Here is a 22,260-nt window from a genome sequence, read left to right on the forward strand (position 1 = left end):
TATTGCATTTTCCCATGCGTATAGCATACAGTCCACTGTATTGAACTGTTTAAAGGGAGGGGGGGACACCCAATTTTCTGGATTCATATTTCAGCCTAAGATCTATGGTGTGTTTCTTTTTTTTTTGGCAATAGGGAACCTGCACAGGTTAAAAATGTGTCTGAGCCTATTATCAGGAAGCCCAAACCGGAGCTGTTATGAGCAGGTTAACCCAAGGTCAGAGGGTAGGGAAGAACAAGTCTATTACATGAGTAAATATTTACCTTCACGACAGTAAATGTGTGCCACAAACTAAATGAACTGGTAGAATAAAAATAAATGCTGAGGTAAGTCAAAGAGGAGGAAGAGATGAGAATGAAATACTAACTAATGTGCTAGCTCAGAGGTAGGTCCCATTTGTGTGAAAGGACTTTCCCTTCCCCTCTGCTTCCCTTCAGCCTCCTCTTTCTGAAAGAAAAAAAAAATCAAGGAAAGGAAAACTAACAGTGTATGTGATGAACACTTTTTCAGTTATAAAGCACTTGTCATTTCAAGTTTCTGAAATTACTCTTCAAAAATAATGAGAGTAAGCTATTGCCTCTATCCTAAGTAACAGGCTGCATTCAACACACCCAGAGTCGTGGTATGGAAGGCAGACTGTCAGCAGGGAGACACAGTCCAGCTTCTACAGGCACTTCAGATCTCATTTCCTAAGTATGTACTGCAAGCCAAAGTAATGTTTCAAAATGACCTGGAGAATTACCTGTTTACATTTTCTCCAGTATTCACACAGTTCAAAAAAAAAAAAAGTAACATAGAACTAGAATTCACTTCTAAAGCTTCAGGTTTTTGTTTATAGAATAAATTGGACGGTATTAGAGTAGAATATTTCATAACTGAACAAAATGCATCATGACTACTCCTGTTATTTCACATCTTTTGCTGCAAAGAATCTGAGCAAAGAATCTGTTCAACAATAATTACAACTTTAACTTCTAAAGAAAATTATTCATATAATTCTTTTTCAAATTCTGTATTTCCAAGCATGCTTGGAAACCGATGGGAAGCACAGTAGAAAACTAAATACTTTCGTAACAGCATTGTGCTGCTACTGCATGGTAAGACCTACTCTGAACTACACGTGAAAACAAAGCACTGTCGTACTGCAGTAGAAAAGTACTGGTTTGTCTTTGGAACCTCAGCCAGATATACTGTATAAAACAGAAGGGCCTTTACAACAAATTTAATTTTGTAGAAGAAATACTTAAAACAATGATTAATATTTGAAATGTTTAGTTCACTTCAACATGTGCTGAAGTTTTTTTAGCTTAATTTACACGTTTCAAATACCATATGTTCAATAGTAAAGAAAATATGTAACTGTGTACTTTGTTTTAAGAAATAAAGTAGAGTAGGACAAATAACAAAGTAACACCCAAAAGGGTGTCCCCTTACTACAAAAAGTAATCATCACTGAATACACACCACGCTACTTGGGCTTGCAAATTCTGTTGTTATCTGACAGGCTACAAAAGCACACCCCGGAACAAACTAATAGACTGGTCAGGAAAAGGGCATGAATTCATCGTATTTAATCACAGCTGGACCTTCAAAGAAGTGACGACTGGCCTGTAGGTTATTGAAGATCTCTTTCTTTTTAACCAAACTGAGAACCTGAGAGAAACTGCTACAACCACAGTCACCTTCACAGAGGTCTTGGCTTGCTAATGAACCAATTATTTCCTGAAGAACCTGCGCATGGACACATGGGGACAGGAGTTGTGAAAGTTCAGATTCATCAGCTCGTCCTCTTTGTGAACAATGAGGATGACAGAGGCCAGCACCACCCAGCTCAGTACCGTGAATGTCAGTATTTAACCCTCCTCACATTTAACCTAGTGAACATGACTGGCCTTCTTTTCTCCTCCAAGCAGAACGTATTGTCTCCTATATGACACAGGATGTAACTCTGCAGGCTTGGTACATTATTTCTTGTCAAAGCAGACCCGTAAATGAGGTCTTTAAAGAAGATGGAGGTATGGGATTAAAGGCCAGCAAGAAGCAAATTGTACGTAATAATCTGTGGTTACAGCACCAAGAACAAGGCATGTGATGGCGCACACAGCTATGCACAATGGAATGAAGCTGGCCTGTTCCCTATTAGAGGTCTATGCAAAAAGAAAAAGACGACAAAAGAGCACAGATTTCAACACTAAGCTACGTCTCCAGGAATTAACAATGAGGTTGATATGAAGGAAGCAGTGCCAAGTCTCATCTCAGACTCCTCAGCATGCACCTACTCCTCCTCTCCTGACAGATGGAGTCAGTTAATGGAGAAAGACGAAAAGAAGCAGCAAATGAAAATTCTCCCAGCTTTTATGCTAAGGCTCTGTCATGAACCAGGAAAAAAACTGCAACGAGACAAGAGCATGCACTCTGCACAGGACCACACAGCCCTAGTCCTAGGCAAGACAGAAAAAGCATTGAGGAAAAAAAATACTATGGCACACTGCAAGAGACCTGGAACATAACACATCCCGGCACTGCAGTAGAGAATGCCGATCCCAGAGAGCATCAAGGTAAAGCCAGCAATTCAGTTAAGACCCAGATTCTCCTACACTTTAAACGGTAGTGCCAAACCTGGCTGAAACTGGATGAAGTGAGGCTGGCCACACTGCTCAGAAGACCGGTGAGCACAGAAAAGATTGTGACTAATTTCTACGCTTGACTTTTTAAGGATGCCAAGACTGGCACAAAACAGTTAAATAACCCTGGGAGAGGATCTGAAGAGGGTATTGTAGCCTGCTTCAAAACTAGGGGGGGGCTCGGGGGATGGGGAGTGTTTCATTTTCTTGTTTTGGTTTGAGAGTGTTACTTTGGAAGTGTTAACATCTATGCTCTGCTGCTGAGTTTATCGGGAAAATCTTCATCTAAACAGTAAATGAGCCTGTCAGACGAGTCAATAGGTAGGTTGCTGCTGCACACAGTCTGAATCCGAGGGTAATTTTTAGTGAAGCTATCAAGACTACCAGTTGAGAAGCAAATGACTGTTGCAAGGCACAGATCCTGAAAGACAGGTACAGATTCTGAACTAGCAAACCATCCCATCTAAATGAAACTGCAGCAGCACAGGAGCTTTACACCATACCATCTTCCTGTGGACTGATGAAAAGGCAAGAGAGGGTGAGAGTACACACTCTGATAGCTGTGGAGATGCAAAGCTCCTTGGTTTCAATAACAGAGCCACTCTGCTCTGTGACCATCGGCAAATTATTTTAAGTATCACATCATCTGCCAGTGGTATTAAAATGCAAAGCAGAACAACATGAAACACACCGTTTCAAAGGTACATAATAACCTATCCTTTATCAGAGTAGCATAAAAAAGAATTCCTAATTGGTTCAGTGTAAACAGCTACACATTTCTTTTTTCCCCATTCAGATACTGTTTAAAAACTGAGAAGTCCCAACTGTACCTTCTCTGCCTTTTTGTCAGAGATATCTTGCTTTTCTAGAACCGCCATACTTTCCTTCAGGTTCTTCACTATGTCTGCGGGAGACTTGTGGGACTTGCCAAAAGGGAATGGCATGGTTGCGAGCCACTAGGTCTTCCTTCTATGGTTCCTGCTTCACCTGGAAAAGGAGGAAAAAAAACAAATATGTCAAAAACAGAAGCATAACAACACATGAAGATAGAGTATAGCAAAGGCATTCGTACGTGGAATAACCATTCCTGACAGTTAAACTACATAACCATTATAAATAAAATAAATAAATAACCATTCCTGCCATCACAAACTTAAATGCTACCTGTGCTTCTAATTCTTTTAATACACAAAATACAGAATTTAAGAACTCACATTTAGATCATTCTCTTATGTTTCAGGAAGAAATTAAAGAGAACATCAATTGCAACCAAAGGCACATACTGTATGAATGTCACATATGGGGAAGACTAGCATGGATAAACTATCCCAATTAATGTTGTCAGGAAAAACACTTTGTTATATTAGGTCTTTGCCACAAGTCATCATGCCTCAGCTGCCCTGCCGTGACTGTCCAGGTACATGCTTTTAACCACAGTCACTCCATAACAAACGCCAAGTAGACAGCAAAGCCTGCTTCTTTGCACAGGAGCTAGAAGCGTGATGCAGCTGAGCCTGCAGACAGCAGCTTATGCCTACGTCGTAACACTTGCTATGTCCTGTCTTTCTTGTACCAATATTGCTGTAACTTCATACTGAAATACAGTCTCCCCCCGACTCATTTCATGGAAAACCAACGTTGTCACCAATAACAAGGACTTAAATAAGGTACTCAGAAACACTAAAACCAAATACCTGGTGCATCTTTTCAAAAAAAATTCATTTTGTCTTATGGGAGCCATTTTCTTCCCTGAAATACTTGGCTCCTGAAACCAAGTACCTTTACTCCTCTGTGTATTTACATATATATATTTATTCACTTCTGTGTACAAAATAGACAAGTATTATTGGTACAAATGAGTATACAAAAGCTTTTGTTACTAAATACATATGCCCCCATTTTAACAACAATAAAAATTTCTTACAAGTGAATATCATAAAACACATCTAGCACTTTTATCTAGGTAAAGAACAGGAAATCCCTCCTAAAAAATGGTGACAGTGCTACTTCTGCTAGACACAGGACAGTTGAAGCTGACAGAGCACAGATTACACAGCCATTATGAAGAAGAGAGATTACCCTGAAAATTAGTAATTTCTACACTCACACGTCAGTAAGGTTAGTACCAAGTCGACCACAACTAGGATACGTTATCTAGCTATCTAACACCAAGCAGTTTGATCCTTGATTAAAATATTGTCTCTTTTGCTTGAGCGTCATTAAACTTGATCCTATTCAATTATGATATACAAGAATAAAAAATATTGATTTTATGCTTATTTTTGAGTTATTTTGATTTTTTTTTTTTTTTTAATAATTTGGGCTGCTCCAAGGACAACAATAAAAAGATGAACAGAAGCTGCCAGATCTTTAGCCTGGAAAGTGTCCATAAGCACATACTTCAGGTAACCAGCTACAGACATCATCACCTCCCTGTTTCATGCCTCCAGCTGACCTACCGCAGCTGATGACAAGCGTAAGTTAGGCAGTTTTTACATCAGATTACTTTCAGACAAAAGGAAGAAATAACAGCACGAAGGCAGCAACAAGACCCATCCACCAGCTACTTCCATTCTTTAAGAGGTCACAAAAACTTCGTTGTTTTTATTTTGCAGTATAACTGCCTACATCTAATAGTCTCTCTGCACTAATCTGCCCTAAGAAGAGGGCATAAAACTGAAGTTACAAACACAGGACTGATTCCCTAAGGGATAAAGAAACAACCACAGGTCAATCCTCAGACATAAGAATTTTATGCCTCAGCTTTGTCACATGTGAATGGAAGAGAAACCTATCCTAAGAAAAGCACTACTTCTTATTACTACTTAATGAAAACGCAATGCCATTTAAAGCAATGTTTAATGAAAATTAAACATTATTTTCACATACCAGGACATTTTTCTTTCCTGTAAAGAGACAGGCGGGAAGTACAATTTCCCCACAATGTAGATGGCATAACTCTAGCATCCCAGAAACATTTGAAATGTTCCCTTTATCCATCCCTTTGATTACCATCCCTGCCCAGTCAAGATGAGCCCTGAAAACAAAGCTGGATTCTTTCAGGCCTATCACCTCTGATAATAATAGAGCTTAACTACCGGGTATATTCATTCTGAAAAATGGTTATGCCCACGTAACATGGCAGGATTTGCTCAGAAAACTGCATGTTCTGAATTCCCTGGATTACACGTTAGAACAAAATAAAATCAAGTAGGAATTAAGACGTTTCTTTTGAGAGGATAAAAATATAAAAAAAAAAAATACAGTATTACAATAATACAGAACCAGAATAAACATCAGACAGGAAAACGTTTCTCTATGCTCATTTCTTGGTCACATCTAAGTTACTTCTAATCTAAACAACCACATGCATAACAGACATAACATATAAAGAATTGCAGCAAATAATTGTTCTTAAGCTCTGCCTGCTATCTTGGCTTGCAGAACTAGGCTTTCCTCCAGATAGTGCTTCAACAACTAAAGCAGCCTCAGCAGTTTCTTTAAATTAACAATAGTCTAGCACTGACTTATTAAATGTTATGGGTTTCTCATAAATCATACACATGTATGTATACACAAGTCATAAACAACTTTATCTACTAGTACAGTTACTAGAAGACAATTAATAACAATCCATTAACATATATTTATACTCAACTTTTTTCACAAATCAGGTAAGTTTCTGTATGACTTTCTTACAAGCAATTTAGAAAATCAGGAAAGAACTGCCAGCCGCAGTAAGAAGGCAATCCACACGCTTGATTACCAAAGGTGGCGTTTTGCTTCAAGATGTTTTATTACATAAAACCAAATAAATATATCATTTCTGCTATTTCACTTTTATTACTGGGGGGAATGCAGCGGCACTGTCACAAACATCATTTGAGGCCTCAGGACTGAAGGTCCTACCAACCCTGAAGCAAAAATGTAGCACTGAAGAACCTGTGCCACATCCTGCCAGAAAAAGCAGGGCCAGTCCTTCGTCCCGCAGAGATGTCCTTAACGCAGCGATGAGAACATACACAAACTGTTCCCTTTTTAGCCTAGTCAAACTACACCAACAAGCGCTCTGCAAACAATAGACAATGACAACATCTGTGTGAGATCGGAAAGAACTGCAAAGACCCACATCTGCAAAGTGAAAAAAAGGAAACAACACCAAATGACATTTTCTGTAAATATTTGAAGAACAGAGCTTACATCGCGTCAAATGATAATTGTTTCTTATTACTAGCACCTTGCAAATTCATCACAAAATTTTAATTGTAGCTTTCAAAAACAACCACAGGACTCTTGAAGAGTTAAACTGAGACAAGCACATGGGTGGCTCTGGGCTCTGCTGGGCTTCTTTGCTTAATCTCACCTTCTGGGAAATCTCACAACTTTTATTCGTTTGTTAAAAGAAACCCTGGACAATATTACACAAGTCTCAGGATTTCTTAGGCACGTATTTTATTTCACCAATATTCAAGCACGTCAAACCTAACGATATTTAGGGTCCTCAAAGTACTGGTGTCACGGTCAAATTTAGAAATCTTACATGACTTTATAAATCCCAACAGGCTGTCAAACAAAAATATGGCACGCAGCCAAACGTCCAGAGATTTAAGTACAACTGACACAGAGCAACTGACACACGCTCAGTCACACTGGGACATTTGGGCTTTTGTGATAACAAGAGATAGTAGTCCCACTGTTTCACGGAGTATATGATTTCCAGCTATGCCATGCGTCAGTATCCACGCACAGTTTGCTTTATATATAAGGCTTTTTATTTTTTTATTGACTGCATTGACCACATAACCAATTAAAATCCAATTTAATATGTTCCATATATTGCCTTTTTAACTGAGCAGATAACGCTTAAAAGCGTTTGTTCCTCTGTGACAACAACCATGTTCCAAAAAATTGCTGCAATAGCAAATATGAGAGCACAATACACAAGTTTCTCTCTTAATATATTTTAATTCTCTAAAAATAGAACCGGTAGCCTGGAGTATGTTCTCTCTTCACTGTAATCTTTCTTTTATTTTGAACAGTGAGGAAATGTGCTGCCTATATAATAGTACAAATAAGCATTACAGTATAAATCATGGTTACTTAACAGCGGAAAGGTTTGATTTTGTTTTTAAATAAAGCATGTTGTAAGATGCCTGCATGACTATTTTCAAGCAATGTCCTGGTACAAGAAACAGCACAGTAATGCTGATGACTGCAGTGACGTGAGAAAAGTTACTCACAGACACATGAGTAACAGGCACCGAGGTCTCAGTGAGGCAGGCTTTTACAGCTGTAACAAAGCTGAAGGAATACTGGCAGTACAAGCTAAGAAACAAAAGCAAAATCAGCCCTTCCGCTTATCACATACCATGACTTTTCACAGCATAAAGAAGTTATATATTTCACCCCCTCACAGAAGTATAATGCATAAATAAAGCATCAAATGAATTGAAATATTCACACTATTCCAGCTCAGGAGAATGAAAGTCTGCTTTTAGACTAGAACGGTTTGGTTGGAAGGCACCCACCCAGCCCCCCAGCCACCCGCCTGACCACCGCAGGGCTCCCCAGAAGCTGACGCCTGTCAGTGCGGGCACCGTCCCAGCGCCTCTCCAACACCGACAGGCCCGGGGCACCAAGCGCCTCTCTGGGAAGCCTGTCCCGGTGTCCGGCTGCCCTCACGGTGAAGGGATTTCCCCCGGCGTCCAGCCCCAGCCTCCCCTGGTGCAGCTCTGGGCCATCCTCTGGGCCTGCCTCTGCCTCCGCTCCTCAGGGAGCTGAGGGAGCAGCGAGGCCGCCCCTCAGCCTCGGCTGGTGGCCTCAGCCTCTCCTCACAGGATGTGTCCTCCCGCCCTCCTGCCAGCTCTGCTGCCCTCCTCTGGGTGCTCTCGAGAGCCTCGACATCCTTTTGATGTCGTGGAGACCAGAACTGCCCACGATATTCACGGTGAGGCCGCACCAATCCTAAATATAGCAGCAAAGTCACCTCTGCTGACCAGCCGGCTGTGCTGTGTTTAATGCAGCCTGAAAGGCAGTCTGCCTGCTTGGCTTTTCAGCCCATGCAAAATGGTACTCGAACAGTGTACAAAAAAATCTCATTCCCAATTTAATGAAACAGCCAGGTACAATCATCTCGATTTCTCGGTCTATTGTAGGCCTCACAGTTTAATGTGGTATTTCTCTTGCTTCCCTTAAAATAAATTGCACCATATTAAGCCTTCAGCTAGATCCTGTTGCTTTGCTTACATGAGAAGAGTTTACGGTGACTGCTTTTATTAAACTCCTAATGAGGGAGGAGGTTAAAAAAAAAAAAAAACAACCTTCAGCCACTTTCTGGTTACAACTGCACACATTAAAAAAAGTCCAGCCCAGTGAAAGCATACATACAACATCCAGTTAACGTGTGCCTAAGATCCAGAATTTATCTCTTCCTGACAAAACTTGCTGCATCTTACTAAGGAGAGGTATGTTTGTACTAACAATTTAACGTAGCAAGAGTGTGTGTCCTAAGAGAAGTGATTTATCTTAAGAACCCATTCTTCTGTTGAATGCCTCTTGGATTCATGAGGATCAGTAAGCCAATATTAAAAACAATAACAACGTAAATCAGTTTTCATCTCGTGTTACTGTTATTTCAGCTAGAATTCACCACTATGAAGGCTGGTTGGAGTAATAAAAACAGAAATAGCTCAAGAAATCATGCATTTTTTAAAGGCACTGCTTCACTCATGACATGCACAGCAATTGGAAGGAAGACTGACACCTACCCCTTTGATCCAAGAACCAGTTTTTATGCAAGCTACTGTACTCTTCGGGAAAAAAAAAAATCAAGTACTTCAAAGACAGCAGCAGACATCATATGAGCTACTGAGCCCTCCTGCACAAGATGACAGAATTTTACTGCTCCTCTCGGTGTTTAGCCATGGTTAAATCACTGGCTGCCCTCTCCATCAGTACTGTCACTGCCAAGAATGGCGGCTGCCCAGCTCAGCTCCACGGCATGGCACGGCACCCAGCTGCCTCCCGAAAGCACCCAAAACCCACTGCCAACTCATTTCTGGTCACAGCGCATCTTCCAGGAAGGCCTCACCACTCCTAAATGCAGAACTGCAGTTGACCAAAGGCAGCAGCCATCATTTCCTTCAGTGTAAACTTAAATTGGGTACTCGTATTCATCATTAAAACATTATTCCACATTGTTCACATGCTGTCATCTACTGCATCTTTCAGTACCCTGGTTCTGGATATGTGTTTTTCCACTAGATCAAGCAATTTTCTAGAGCCTAGGCACAGCACCAAGATCATTTCTCAGTTCCCTTTTTGATGAGCTAAACAAACTGGTACATGAGAGTCTCATACCCAAACATCTAAATAGCGTAACTTATTAATACAATACACATGCAAAACCTTCATATCATGGAGGAAATGAGGCTGATAAAGAGCATAAGCCGCACCTCAAACTATTTCAGAGCTTCAGAATAAGCTATTTAGTATAACCATGACTTTACTTGCATAAGCATGCCATTAACAAAATGCCTATGATGGTAAATAATAATTACTGGCACTACCAGCTGGCAAAATTTAAGAGTATACTATGACTCTAAGGTATTTTTGCTATTCTCTAGATACTTCTGCACATCTTTTCAGCACTTCTTTCAAGATAATTTTATTTTACCCACATTTTGTCCACATTTTAATGCGGACACGAGGACTGCATCAGCTGTCTTACATATATGAAGTAACACACTTGATATCGTCATTGATTACTTTAGCCACGTACTAACATCAAGATCTGTTGAACAGTTCCAATATTAGAACAGTTTGGATCTGTTTTAATACTTTGTGAGGAATATACCATTAAACACTAGCATCTTCTTTAAAATTCATTATCAACTTATTCTATCAGGTCTGCAGCATGCAAAAGCTTTAATCTGATTCAACAGCAGTTTCACAACTCTGCATTACAGAATTCTTTGTGGTCTGACCCATTTAAAGATGAAAATGGGGGGAAAAAACCTTCTGTTTAAGAATGGTAACTTATTTCAGAGAAAAATGAAAACCCTGAACAAAACAAAATTCTCTGCTGTAACAGGAATGAACAATTGAGGGAACAGAAAAGATCAATTCAATAGATTCAGAAAAGACAAAATTGGAAAATAAATGTCTATTTAAAAATGAAACAGATTATATGAGACAGCTTTTCCCTTTGTGAAAATTTCTAACAAATTAAGTCCCCAGCAGTTCACAGCCCTGCTTGTTTCTTTAGCACCAAATGCCAGCTGATTCCTTTTCATTAACCAGACTTCTCTCTTGCCATTCAATTACTTTACTGATCCTTCTTCCTCTTCAAGAGCCTACTTCTCTAGTAGACATCTGCATCCTGCTGGGGAAGACGAGGGCAGCTGCTAGCATTAGTCTCTACTAGCTCCTAAAACTACACTCTACTTTGTGACTGGTACATTACTTTATTCATTGCATTTTAACACTCTGCTATCTTTTTCAGAAACTGAGCAGAAATTGTTTTTAAATAAGGTTGCTGTACTTAAGGGGCTTCAGAGATCCAGCATAAGCACAAAAGCTTGTTAGTACTAATGCCTAGTATCTAAAATCCTAGTTCTTTCTCCATATTCAAGGAAATCTTATGACTCAGCTTCTTTCCCTGGTGTGCTGTTTAGAGTCACCCCACCCACTCATTTCCCCACAAATCCTACTGCTATACTGCAATATGGTATACAGACAAGCATAGCGATGCCTCACCCATTCCTTGGTAAGCTAAAATATATGTATATATTTACAATTCCACCACAGAAAGTAACTTGTCTCTCTAACAAACTGTTCAAGAAGAAAGAACTTACTTCGAGCTTTAAGAAGTGCTGTACGACAGTAATGCCCACTTCTAGTGAGGTTGAAGGTCAAATAAATTTCTCATAACCTGGCATTGTAGTCAACCCCCTGATGGCTCAGATGCCTTTACCACATCATCACAAAACCCAGAATATTTGTTACATGACAAAAAGCTCTGCAATTATGTACATACCATTCTACTCACCCTTGGAAGCAAAAATGCAAAGCTAGTCTCCATTGTAACTATTTCTGTTCTACTGAATTATTCTCATTCCTTCCTAGAGGTTTGCCTTTCATATCAGATTTTTTATATGCATTTAAGGGTTAATTTTGAGAGGCAAGAACTGGCAAAAAGGGAGGTAGAAAGTACACTGCAAGTTTAATCTCTGCCTTCACATGTTGCAATATGGTCTACAGTGTACACGTTCCAGTCACTTAATAGAATTGTATGAAGTTTAACATCAAAAAGTGCACAAACGAAGCCTAAGAAACCCCACTAGCACCACAATATCAGGGCTTAGTTTTTAAAACAGAAAGCCGTTGCAATGGACACAAGAAAAACAGATTACCTGAAACATGAGTTAATTACTTAAGGAAGGAAGCCGCCAACCATAATTATTATTACAAGATAGGAAGGTAAAATGTACATGCACTTTTTGGAGGTTTTCCTTTTAAGAGAAACTGAAAACAGCTGAGCTACAAGAACGATCCTGTGGCTGCTCAGGGTGCAATCCTCTATGGTGCAATTTTCTTCAGAGAATATTCCCTCAAAAAAAAAAAAACCAAAAAAAAAATCATACTCAGTAAAGCCATTTGTTACAAGTACAAGTAACAAAGCTAGGAAATAAATTTCAGAATGGATTAAAAACTTGCCCAAACAGTAAGCCGCAGTAAGAACTACGTTACAGTATTGCTTTTTGAAATAGCGTTAAGAAAATCAACAATATTTTGCCCACGGTTCCCTTACTTCCTTTAGAGACCAAGTTCTGTGGCCTGCTAGAAACTGTTAATGCTCAACCTGAGTCCATCCAGGTTCAACACATCATAGCTCTTCATGTAATTTATCTGAAGAATGCCAGGATCATTAATAAATATAACCTACGCAGGAACAAGATCACTTAAGGAACGACAACGTTAAGACATTAAGTTAATGGGCTATTAAACAACGATCCAGACGTAGCTCAGGAACAGCCTAACACCACCCAGTTAAGAACTAGGCAGATATATTGGGGAGTGTCCATTTTACCTAAATGATTCCCTACCAGGCACTGTCCGAGGCAGAACATGAGCTACACCTCTCTGCTTTGACATGGCGTGCCTGTTAGGGCTTCCCTTCCAAAAGAATGAATCTGGGAGTTCACAATTAAAGGCTATTTACGTTAGACTACCATACAATTCACCTCAATCCCAACAGTCATTTAAAAACTAGCTGAGATGACAAGCAGTCAAGTATAGCTTAATGTCTCTAGACTTACTTCTGTGCATTAGCCTGACATAAGTAGGGCAGAAACCCAGTAACAACATGCACCACAAGCTGCACCACAAAAAGATGTCGAGTCAATTGGTCAAACCCCGAGAGGTGACTCGGAAACCACAGGTGACTCCTCGTTTCTGCCGTTTTTAACTCTATCGAGAGATCTCGTTGGCACGACACAAAGATTAACAAGTAAATTATTCTGAGATCAACTCTCACGAATCCAAGCTGATTCCTGCTACAAGAAACCGAAAGAACTTGGCACTTTATTCAACGATTACATATCTCCTCTGTGCAAGGGAGTTCCTGACAAATAACCTATGGGAGTTACACACTGAGTCATGAAGTGGGAGAGGGTAATCAATAAACAAGTCAGAATCACGACCCCACCGTGTTTGTGAATCCTTTCCTTCTAGTTCATTACATCCTCATTCAGTAAAGAGAAAAAGCTGCTCAGTAGATTTTGTCCTTCAGTCATCTCTTACCTAGTGCTAGGAGCTGATGTACGGGCAATATCTGAGCTGATCCATAAGGTCACTATTCATCTGACGAGCTTGCATTCTGTCAAACCTTTATTTTTTCCCTGGCATTCAAGACACGGTTTTGATGACAATACAAAGAGTTTACTGACACAGCTGTGTTGCTAAACCCTAGTAGTGCAGATACAGCTTGTATGAGTTAAAAAAAAACAAAAAAAACACTGACCGTTATAACAGGACTTGCCTGGTGTAAGTACATTATAAATGAGTGCTCTTGCCTTCACACTTCTAACGAGTACTGGTGCCACCACAAACCAAGTGTCCAATTTGCCCAAGGCAGATGCGGAGATAGTTTTTAGTATGGACCTTCCAGCAAGCTTATCCTCAGATGAAAACTCCTGCTTCTTCCTGAGAGCACTGTATAAAGGACAATGTGACAGATGGGAAAACAGTGCTAAGATCAGCAAAATCCAAGGCTAGCCAGAAGAAACCTTTCTTTTTCCTTAAATACTCAAGATCAACAATTAGTTTTCACATGGCATCACTTGAAACAGCAAAAAAATCAAGACACGTTACAGGCCTGAACACATCTGTGACATTCAGATGTACACCTCCTTGCTAGCGACATGTCCTTGTGTTTACAAGAAGAGAACTTAGGAAAAGTAGCTAGCTGAAATTTAGCCTGAACAAAACTGTCATGGGTTCAGGAACGCGAATATACATTAACAATATCTCCCTTTTTGACTAAGTTTTGAACTCATTATTGAATTGATGATTAAATTATGTGCCATGATAAAAAAAAAAATCAAACAAAAAAAAAAAGAACTTTAAGAAAGTATAACTCCCTTCTTTCTCCCAAGAACAGAACCAGCCCCAGCGATACAGAAACCCCACCAAAGTCATTTCAAGACAATGATACGCCTAAACTGCTGTATGGAAGTCTCCTTTATGCAGTTCCCACAAATCAGCTGTTTCCACTGCCAGTTCACACGTTTGGCCTACATCTGCAAAGTCGCAAATGGATTCGACTTCTGCTACCTAAACCACATCACGCCTACAATGCCAAGACAGGTGTGTTCCTCTTGGGCAAGGCAGAGCACAGACAGATATATTTAAGGGCAAAGACAATACCTGCTAGTGGTAGGAGAACTATGTGCTGTAACAACGGCACAAGCCTTCAGGAAAGATTAGGTGAGGACCAGAATTTTAACACCATGCCATTGTATTTTCCTTCTGTAGCAAATATTTTGGGGCAGAGGGAAGGAAATCTCACTTTAACCCCTCACTCCATGTTATTAAATGCTATGTAGCATAGGAAACACGAAGATCTAGATTGCCCCCTAAAAGAGTCCAAGCTCTTGGCATGCCCACGTAATTATGAGCCATTGTGATTACTCACCAGGCATTAGTTCACAAAACATAACTAAGCAGCGCTGCAAACAGCTGGTACTTTCTGTATAGGAGTCAGCATCTCTCCTGCAAAAATACTTTGAGAGCTACCAGTCTAGAGACAGCAGGTAAGAAATGGGGCTTGGAACAAGAAGCAACTAGTATTACGCCAACTAGCACTGGAAAAAATGAAGCGTCTCTGAGGGACAGAGTTCCCCTTATCTGATCTGCTATGAAAAGCTGGACTGGAAAAAGGAACTATCAAATTGTTTCACAATACTAAAATAAGAGCTCCCGACTTTCCTCTAACGCAGTTACTGTATAAAGCTACCAAGAGAAACTTGAACACTAGCAGAAATTATCATCTCTAAAAGTTTATGCAAGGAAATCGGGTAATATAACCAGCACCTCTAGAAATAAAAAAACGCACCTACCAAAACTCACAACCTTGGTAAACTGTCAAGTTATTCAAAAGCTTTAATTGTCTCAAGAAATATTTTCTATGCTAAAAGACTTGTAATCTTGAAGGTGAGGCAAATCACTCTCCAAAACATTTTCTATACTCTAATTCCGCTTTCAACAATAAAAGTAATTCCCGTGTTAGGAAAATGCCAAATTTAAGAAGGACTGAATAAGTTCATGCTTTTAGGACACTGGCTTAAGACCAAAACCTAAGGTTTGGCTGCAGTAAAAATGTACTATTGGTTATAAATTCTACAAGATAATCTGCAATGGTATGCTTAACATTTCTGAAAATGACAAAAATATAATGCGTGCAGTAACAATTTCAGAATCTGATCAACTACCCATGAGAGAGAAAAGTAAAACTGGGGACTTCATACAATTCAGATACCTATTAATTTTATTTATTTTTACTACTAAGTCAAAAAACTTTAAGTAAATTTAATGTGAAAGACACTGCATTTTATTGCTTGTCGAGCTATCCAGATTTCCCTTTTAGCTCCTAAAACATAATTTTTAATTTTCTCATTGAATACGAAACACAAAGTTCTCAAACTGCACTTTAATTTGGTTATCTAATCTACAGACTTTGCGCAAAGTCAGATTTTCTCAGTTTTGATATAAATGTTGGAGGCACAAATCCACAACACTCAAAGTTAGAGTACCATAATAAACAGAAGTGACAAGTTGTAGAAACTTCCGCTGTCCTTACCGAGGATGTTTAACACTTGCAAGGCATTCTGAAAGTTACAAATAACGCATTTACAGACTGAAGATTCTGTATTTGTGGCCAACAATCCTTCTCCTTGTTCGCTGAAGTGCTCAAGAACAGCTAATTCTGAGACACAGATTTGACATTTCTTCCTCAATTTCATACCGTTAAGCTCTCTATCTGCAAAAATACACGAGGGGTGACTGCCAGTGCCAGAGCGAGTGCACAACTACTCTTCACAGTCCGCTCCAACCACTCGACGGTAGCAATGCAGTGCAGTTCCTATGGGAAGCAAAACAAGCCTTGCATGGTCAGTCTCAAGGGAAAAGCATCATCCATCTTCCGTTGGAGGTACATTATAAATCCATGCTTATATGGCTCTTGGGTTTTTTATGTATAGACACACGTGCACATACGTACATGGAGGTTCCCAACAGCAATGAAAGCTCAGCAAAGACTTCATTTTCCTTTAAGCTACATAAAAAATGTATACACACAGGCAGGAAGGAATAAACACAACCACCAGGTAGAAAGAACAACCAAATAGCACACAGTCCCTCAGCAAAGTACAAAGAAAACTGAGAAAACCTTTCAGAGAATCCAGAACTGTTGCACATCCATGGGTCTGTCACCCTACCAACCGCAGGATCCTGTACAACCGCTATGAAGTTTTTGTTACTTTTCTTGGAAAACGTTTCAGGTTCATGGAACAAAGAGGCTTTCTTGGCTCCAGGGATGTTGATCCCCGCACCGCAGCACGTGGTGTAAGAGTCTCACCAGTCAGTCGGCGCAGCTCGGCCAGAGCCCTGCCCCAGTGCCCCGCGAATGGACGCGGCTCCAAGCAGGAAAACTGTTTACCCCGGCTCCACCCTGTTACAGAGCGAGCAGAGTTTAAATATTGCTCAACCTCAATTATGGATGTAAAACGGAAACATATTAGTCAATGCCGATGAGTCAATACGCTGCTTTTCTTAGAGATTACAAATCTCAATCACCATGTCCAGAGGAGCGCTCGCCCAGGTACCGCGGGGCACTGCCAGGACGGCACCGTAGGAGCGCGGCCGCCTCCCCTCGCCCACCGGGCCCAGCGCTGCCAAGCTGCCGGGGGCCAAGGGCCTGCGGTGCCCGTGGGCTTCGGCTGTGCTCAGGGAGCCGGGCCCCCCGAGCCCAACACTACCAGATTTTAGTTTTCCTATTTACCTCGATTATTTCGGTCTTCCTCAATCGTGTTTTCCTGAGAGAAGCCTTCATTCATTCTACCAACAGACTAGCTGCTAAAGAGATTTTTCCATAGGAACTTTTCCTGGTTTATTTCTTAAGTTGGAAAGTGTGCAGCAAGGCAGACGACAGCAAAATCAGGTCCCTCAGTCAAGCCCAAGTGCTGTCTCATTAGACAAGACACTGACACTACCCCGGTGCCTAACAGTGCTCAAGAATTCATCCCCTCCTGGGAGCCCAAAATCAGATCCCTGGACTAACAGCTAACACCACGGCCAAAGCCAATGCATCAGAACAGCCCAAGTGGTTTCCAGCTGCTCCTCCAGAACACCGCAAGCCTCCTGCCTGTCTTGGGCACATCCCTTAAAGCACCTAACACACCACCAGCCAGACACCCACATTTAGGGGACCGAATCTCACACCGTGAATGGAAGCTGCTGGAAAAGAAGCTTTCAAAGCATAAGCTGTTGGGTGCCAGATAACACACTCAACATCACGTACCCAAACGCAGGAGAAAATTGCTCCCGATTAAGCATCATCACCTGAAAAAGGGGGGAGAATCACCACCCTGTGAAGAACAGGAGGAAATTTGCTTTCATTAGTATCTGTGAAGCCACAAAAAAGAGGGACCTCAGTCCTCCTTTCCTCAGAAAACTCTCCTAGTAAGATACAATACAGCAAACACCAAATACTACATCGTGACTGAACAAGTCACAATGGGCAAAGGATGCCCATTCACTGAGCATTCCCTTGTGCACTGACTGAACAAGTGGTCCTGCTGGAAAAAAAATGAAAACAATCAAACTTTTTGTACCACATCAGCGTAAGTGAAGGAAATTGATGTTCTGGTTATTTCAGAGTCAACTTTTGAGAGATTAACTTTACTTTCTCAACATTTTCCTAATAACGTGCTGAACAAAGCCTTTACCAAGAAGTGCATTACGCTCTCCGCTAGCAGCTCTCTTTAAATTCCCCATGAAGTTTCTCCATCGCTGCCAATCTCTGCTCAGAAGAAACCTAGGACTCGATTAGCAGGTGTTACAGGTTAGAGGAACGATGCATTCATAAACTGTGTGGGAGAGGCTTCCCAGCGCTCATCCACGTTACGTTCACTGCACGTCAGTATCCTGAAGGTCTCAGGTAGAACAAAAGCCCCCAGATTTTCTTTCCTAAAATTGTACTTCTCTGCAAACAAGCCTTTCTTCTGCTTTTCTGTTGCTGTTCTGATCTACAGATGATGTTATACATTAATTCATTATTTTTAAAAGCTGTTAAAAAGCATCAGGCAAAAGAGATCTTTTAACATAGATTACAAGTATGACCTACTAAAGCAGTGATGTGCATGTTTTACATGTAGTAATCAAAGTGAAATATAATGACAAATAACTTTTGCCTCGTTTCTACCACCGTAGCAAGAGCTCCCCAAACTGCCTACCCAGGGCGAGAGGTCGGACTCCCCTGCAGCAGGATGCTCTGAAGCACGAGCAGCACAGACCCACCGCATCACACGGAAGGCTGCTGGTATTTCAACGCCCATGGATTTTTTTTTTAAGGCAAATCCCTCAGCAGATACACTGGGAAGTTGAGTACTTCTGAACACAGACGTTAAAAAGGTACCCGACCATGATAAGTCTCTCTAGGCGAGCCACTGGCCAGAGGAGCAAAGAGAAAAGCGATAGCGAAAGCAGCATCAGTCTCCTGTGCTGTAACACAGCTCGCCTCACAGGAGGTAAGACATTTCACATACTCAAATAACCGAACAGAAGTACTTCTCTTACAATCACACATATTCAATTCTGTGAAAAGTTGCCATTAATTCAATTTAATTTATAGCCAAGTCATATCCTAGCTGCATTAATGTCACGTTTCCAATCTTGCAGTGTTTCAGTCAACCTTTTAGTTAACGAATTATGTCTTGCTACTGAAATAATGCATCAATATAAATTGATAAGAAAAATAAACACAATAGGGTAAGGTTCAAAAGCAATTAATTTTTCTGTGTGAGATACTGAAAGTATACCTGAATATTTTAAAATAAGTCCAAGCAGTAACTCCTAAATAACTTCATCAAAAGATATTGCTGAACTTAGAAAACCAAGTTTCAGTATTACTAGAGCTCTGTACTAATTCCAACCTCTCCTGTTTTGAGCTCTCTTTACAAAGACATATTTAACTTTTCAGTAATTAATTCTCTAAGCATTTAAAGGGAAGGGAAGAATTACAAAGCAAATGGATCTTTAAAAATCAACTAGGTATTTTACCAGGAGGAGTAGATTTTTAATAAACAGAAGGATTAGCTAGAACATTCAGTAACGTCCCCTCTCATTTTATGCCCTTGTGGATGGACTTAAAATGTGCTTCTTTTTAGCATATTTGAAATCCACAGTCAGGAACTTTTTATAGTGTCTTCTGACTATGAAATATTAGCTAGAATACCCAAAACAAGGGAGTTAAAAAGCAAATTGCAGTTGTTTATTTAAACCTAAGAAATTTACTTTCTAAATTAATGTTACCTGAGAAATGCAGGCCATGAAGGCTGCTGAGGAATAACCAGAGTTATTCCTGTAAACACACAGCTTTTTGGCTCTTTCCAGTTTGGTTCCAACCTAAATTCAACCCTTCACAAAGAGCACTTAAAATGGGGACACAACCAAATGTGTCATTTTACCGTGAGGTGGAATAGCGAAAGCATGTAAATCTGCTCAGGCTAAAGAAAGACCAAACTCACATGACACCGGTTTAAGCCTTAAGTACTACTGAAGCATGCATTTAAAAGCCTAGATCAAGTCCGTTAAAATAATTCAAGACATCATCATCTTCTAATTTAACCGGGGCGTTTGCGCTTGGGCTGGAGGGGGGGGGAAGAGGATCTCAGCGTAAAGTTTCACCTCCCGGCAGAAGACATTTGTGTCCCTGCGGCCGATACCTCTGCACCTCACAGTGCGAGAAGCACAACGCTGACCGAATGAACACACGGGGACAGGGGGAGCTCAGGCAGAAGGGACTGAGCACGGAGCTGCCAAACAACTCGCCCTAATAAGCACCCTAAATTAGAAAACAAACTAGCAACGTGACATTTTAAAAGTTCTCCTGCTACAACAGCGCAACCTCAAGCACTCACAGCAGCAGGAATTTTTCATCTTGCTTGAGGTTTATCTACAGTTACAAAAACCTACAGGTACCGTGAATGCTAAGACTGAAGATCACTGAACAACCAGAGAGGTTTTTGTTCAATGTAATTAATACTCGGCTACAATTTGCAGATAAAAAGAAGGGGTAAAAGTGCACACAGCTGACTACTTCCATACCAGAAATTGTTAAATGGACACGATTCCAATTATACAACTTCGAAAATATGATATTCCAACTGCAACTCATATTTTTGCTTTGCACATTATTCACATGAAAGAGCTGCACACTGTTGTGGCACTATTAATTTGGAAGGAGCAGATAACTCAAATCTTATTTTTGATAGAAAGCTGCAAGATGCCTCCAATTAGACAAAGGTAATCACACTTTAATAGCTGCTCTTGTAATTAAACCGTATTATAAAGTGTCAGAATTACAGAAAAGCAGGGCCAGAAGGGAATTCAGAAGGTGATCCAGACTCCTTCCTACCCCCTGCTTCAAGCTAGCATCAACCATTAGCGTGCCGTTCCAAAACTCCACATGCAGTAGAAAACAAGACAGCATTTTACCTAACGTCTATAGCCTCTAAGTACGTTAACAGGTATTATCAAAGCTTGGAGAAATATTTAATACAAAAATTCAGGCCGCAAAGAAGCTCATTAAAAAAAAATCTGCAGAAACTCAAACAACACAGAACTGATTCAGAAGTGAGGACGCTGGGCGGTAATTCCAGCACTCACAAAAACACCTTAAAAACTAGGAAGTGCAGCGCACACAGCACAATAGTAAGGTCTCATTTGACTCCCATCAGTTAATTAATAAGAAGGTAACTCACTAGCTTCCATGATAGAATGCAAAACAGATACCATTCCCTCCTGAATAAATGTTTCGTAAAGGCAATCAAGGAATTCGAAGAGGTGGAGTTACCTTAATATTGTCGCACCCCCCTGGGAATACACATTTGCCTGCGCTTGATAATACCCAACGAGCATAATTATCTCTCCAAGACATATTGTCACAAAGTATTACTTAACTGGCACTTTTACTTAGTCTCCTTTATTTGTAAAAATACATACATCCGCAGTAAAGGTGAATTCTGTTTTGTAGCACTGCTTTTCAACACTCTGTAACCACGCATTAAAAGCCTACAGAAGGCATCAAAGTTTCAGAGCTCCGAGTCACTAAGAGAGAATGCAATCAACTTGGAAAATAAACGCTCTCAGCATTTAGAAACATTCAGCAGCACGTTACTGCACACATACGAACTCCAGACACAACCTCCTCCTGCATAAAGGCACCTCTTTGGCCTGAGCGAAGAAAATCCCTGCCACCGCCACCGCACTACCATCAGGATGAGCGTTTACGTACAAGAAAACTTGCGCCGAGTGCATGCTACCTGGCTGACTCAGGAGGTCCTCGTGTCACAAGACAACCACGAAGCTAGTTGTAAAATATAATTTCCTACAGCTGTGAGTCAATGACAGACAGGATCCTACCAAGACTTGGTAGCATCAGGTGCTGCCCTGGTGCATCAGGCCGCTCTTATGAAGCAGGCAAGCTGTTGTCGTTACTCATGGCAACTAAAAAACTCACTTCTGACACCAAAACAGGCACCGTGCTTATCCTAATTCTCGTGGTATTTCTTGGCCTTTTTTCTTCTCTCCAGTTAAATACAAGTGCTACATCAAGAGGTATTAGGTTACACGTATTAACCGAAGTCACACAGTGTCTGACAGAGTAAAAACCTGCTATTTACAAGTTTAGATGCTGAGGTGCAAGCTCAGGATGTGACACTTCCTCTGTCACTGTATGATTTCAGGAGCTCCCAGCACTGAAAGGAAGACACGCTTCCTGGTGATGAGCTACCACGCTGAAAGGAAAACACCGGGCCCTGCCTTGCAGTTTCTGATAGGTAAGTTAAAAAACCAC

General features: G+C 40.6%; 1 protein-coding gene across 2 annotated transcripts in view; it reads right to left on the minus strand.

The window, feature by feature from the left end:
* The window catches only part of CAB39 (calcium binding protein 39), a 40,962-nt gene that overhangs the window by 17,753 nt on the left and 949 nt on the right, over positions 1–22,260 (minus strand). Inside the window, exons 1-2 of one of the 2 annotated variants that reach the window (XM_080605210.1) lie at positions 16,573–16,745; positions 3,455–3,611 (exon numbers count right to left, since the gene is read on the minus strand). In XM_080605210.1, coding sequence (XP_080461336.1) covers positions 3,455–3,568 — 114 coding nt within the window. In that variant the 5' untranslated portion in view covers positions 3,569–3,611; positions 16,573–16,745. Of the gene's footprint in view, positions 1–3,454; positions 3,612–16,572; positions 16,746–22,260 lie in introns of those variants that run through there. The other variant, XM_080605209.1, reaches the window with a different exon arrangement.

The sequence above is a fragment of the Anser brachyrhynchus genome (genome assembly GCF_964034855.1).
Source record: "Anser brachyrhynchus genome assembly, chromosome: 9".
In the NCBI taxonomy this organism is placed as follows: Eukaryota; Metazoa; Chordata; class Aves; order Anseriformes; family Anatidae; genus Anser; species Anser brachyrhynchus.